The sequence below is a fragment of the Microtus ochrogaster genome, chromosome 7 (assembly GCF_000317375.1).
Source record: "Microtus ochrogaster isolate Prairie Vole_2 chromosome 7, MicOch1.0, whole genome shotgun sequence".
Classification (NCBI taxonomy): domain Eukaryota; kingdom Metazoa; phylum Chordata; class Mammalia; order Rodentia; family Cricetidae; genus Microtus; species Microtus ochrogaster.
The window spans coordinates 40,766,081-40,769,274 of record NC_022014.1 but is presented as its reverse complement, the minus strand read 5'-3'; the positions used below and the strand labels follow the sequence as shown (position 1 = coordinate 40,769,274).

General features: G+C 54.1%; 1 protein-coding gene across 1 annotated transcript in view; it reads left to right on the top strand.

Moving 5' to 3' along the window:
- The first annotated feature begins 7 nt into the window (after positions 1-7).
- Positions 8-3,194, top strand: part of Larp1 (La ribonucleoprotein domain family member 1) — a 50,487-nt gene continuing 47,300 nt past the window's right edge. The window contains exon 1 of the mRNA XM_005350024.2: positions 8-402. Coding sequence (XP_005350081.1) covers positions 48-402 — 355 coding nt within the window. The 5' untranslated portion in view covers positions 8-47. The remainder of the gene's footprint in view (positions 403-3,194) is intronic.

Below are 3,194 nucleotides of genomic sequence, written 5' to 3'. Positions count from 1 at the left end.
AGCGGCCTCGAGCGGGGGCCCGCGGCGCGCCTGGCCGCTCCGCGCAGATGGCCACTCAGGTAGAGCCGCTGCTGCCGGCGGGTGCCGCTCTGCTGCAGGCCGACGAGCACGGCCTGACGAGGAAGAAGCCCGTGCCTGACGCCCAGGCCGAGCCGGGCCCGAGCGACGGCGGAGGCGAGCCCGACGGCAGCGTCCGCAGGCCAAGGCCCGCCTGCGCCAGGCCCAGCCGCGACGGCGCGGAGCGCGAGAGCCCGCGGCCACCCGCAGCCGCCGAAGCCCCAGCGGGAAGCGACGGCGAGGACGGCGGCCGGCGTGACTTCGTGGAGGCACCGCCGCCCAAGGTGAACCCGTGGACGAAGCACGCGCCGCCGCCGGCCGCGGTGAACGGACAGCCGCCTCCAGGTGGGTCTGCTCGTCGCGGCACTGGCCCGCGCTGTGACGCGGGCGTTTCCCTCGGAGCGGGGCTGCCGGGCCAGCAGCGGTTGGTGGCAACGGCGCGCCTCGGGCCTAGGTGTCTGGACCGTGCCGGGCGGGGCCGCTCGGTGTGCTCCCGGTGTGCCCTGTGTTCCCTGTGCTTGCTGCCACCCCGGGAGTGCGTGTTCAGTAAACATGTGTCACGTCTCTGAGCGGGGCCCGGCTTTGAACTTAGCAACTTTGCGCCTCGGGGTGCCGGGTGAGGCGTGGGGAGTGCGGGCTCCGGCGTGCGTCGGAGCCGGTGGCGGCCTGCGGCGACGCGAGGGGCGTGTGTGGTGGCGAAGGAGTGGCCGGGCCGGTGCGGGGCGGGCGGGTGACAGTTGGACGCCCTGCGCCGCGCCGGGGCTGTTCGCTGCGCTCGCCGGCCTGGGCTGCGCGCGGGGCTCCCCTCCCCCTCCGAGTCCGGACGGGAGGTGACTAGGGAATCCCAACCGAGGGCGATCGGCTTGGTCAACGACGGGCACGCGCCTCGGGTACAGCCTTAGGGGCACAGAGGATTTCCGCCTGTGTGTTCTCGAGTGCCTCGTAGTGAGCGTGGCCGTGGAGTTTGACCGTCCGAGTCCCAATACTTTATTTTTTTAAACTCCCTTACACCGTGGGCACCGAGGAAGTCGGAGATAGCCGCTTTCAGATTCCAGAGTGCAGGAAAGTGCAGGTCTATCCCTGGGGGAACTCAGCATAAGCCCATTCTCAGCAGCACGTTGGTTGCCCTTTCGATTTCTCGTAGGGTTGCTTCATTAGGAGGAGGGCACATGGGGTGGGGTGGGGGTGCTGTAGTACTAGTGTTCTCTTCCTCTCCTTCCCTTCCAGAATCCTCTTATGCAAGGGGCAGTGCTGAAACCTCCATTTTCTTTCAGATCCTCGCTCTCCACCCACAGAGTGGGGGAAACAACTTTTAAGACGCTCTTTGGTCCTGCCCCTCTTTAAACCCAGAGGTATAATCATCCTCTAGGGAGCCGCGCTCCTCAGAAGTTTAAATGAGGCTGTTCACTCAGGCCGCCGCTCTTAGCTACTGGTGAACCTGCCTTGTGGGTTTTAAATCAGCTGTGACATCAGGCAGGATTGGGTGCCTGAGCTGGCATTTTGTGTAAAGCCAAAGGCCCTTGATAGCTTGCGTCACTGGGGTTATTGATCGTGGGAAGAAGACAGCTTGACTGGCATCTCAACTTTCCCTCCGGATAAAGCCAGACACGATTTAAGTGACCAAAGAATAAATTCTATGTAGGGTAGATAAGTTCTGTTCCTTTTCATATAGTTTATTTATTATTTTGGCTTTTTGAGACTGGGTTTTTCTGCCTAGTTCCGTCCTGGAACTTGCTCTGTAAACCATGCTGGCCTTGAACTCACTTGAATTCCGCCTGCTTTTGCCTCAGAAGTGCTAGGATTAAAGGCGTGCACCACCACCGCGGGCCTGTCCTGGTTTTGTTTGTTTTTTATTTTTTTGGGGGGGGGGAATCTTAAAACAAGAGAGTGACTACCAGTTTGCTTAGGATCTTTGAAATAGTCTCTTGGCAAACTATCGGAATTAATCCAGTAGCTTCTGAGTTTAAGCTTGTTAAGGTCTTGATGCGTTGTAGAGTGAATTCTGTGATTGGGTTGTCTGTGGGTAAGGTTTGGTCGTGCCCTTATTTCGTCAGCCAATGGGATCTGTAGGTCCTTTTTCAGCCCTGGTTTTATTTGCGGACTGGACACTAGTGGAGTGACTGTGTGGTCTTGGGATTTTTGTGTTCTGTGATGCATATGTTCTTGGGAGTCTACAGAAATGAGTGTCTCATAAGCAAGCTAAGCTTTTCAAAGCTTGCTGCAAATGCCTATTTTTAGCTTCCTTTTGGCTCAGATACTGATGTTTTAGTTCTTCAGAGACACAAGCAGTACTAGTAATAAAATGTTTTACCATTTCTTTCCTCCCATGTGGAGTTCTCAATCTAGTTTAAACTTTCAAGTCCTAGGTTTGCAGTTTTTTGGGGGGATGGTCTTAATGTAGCCTAACCTGGCATAATACTTATTTAATCAAAGGTGGTCCTGACCTCCTTATTCTCCTGCCTCTGCTTTCCCATTCATGAGATTGCAGGTATATAACACCATTCCTGGCTTAGGTTTGTAGTTTTTGTTGTTTTTGAGACTGGTTTCTCTGTAACTGCCCTGGCTATCCTGGGACTCACTTTGTAGACCAAGATGGCCTTGAACTTATAGAGTTCTCCCGCCTCTGCCTCCCCAGTGCTGTGATTAAGGGTGTGCGGAGGGTTTGTAATTTTAAATTTTGGGATTTGTCCTTTTGGACACCCTTCCTAACAGTATTATTTACATTCTTTTACCCTTATTCAAGCCACACACCCTCTGAGTCTGTAGAGTGCCTGTGCAGGGAAGAGACTGCACGTGTTCACAGTGCTATCTGTACCTTCCCCATTTGTACAACAGGTTAATTTATGATGTACCTTCCTCAAAGAGTAGTAGTGAGCATTCACTGATAACTGACACCTGTGCATGATTTAGTCTAGAGCAGTGGTTCTCAGCCTTCTAATGACCCTTTAATAGACTTCCTCATGATGTGGTGACCCCCCACCCATAAAACTATTTTCTTTTTTTTTAAATTTTTTTTATTATTATGTATACAATATTCTGTCAGTGTGTATGACTGCAGGCCAGAAGAGGGCACCAGACCTCATTACAGATGGTTGTGAGCCACCATGTGGTTGCTGGGAATTGAACTCAGGACCTTT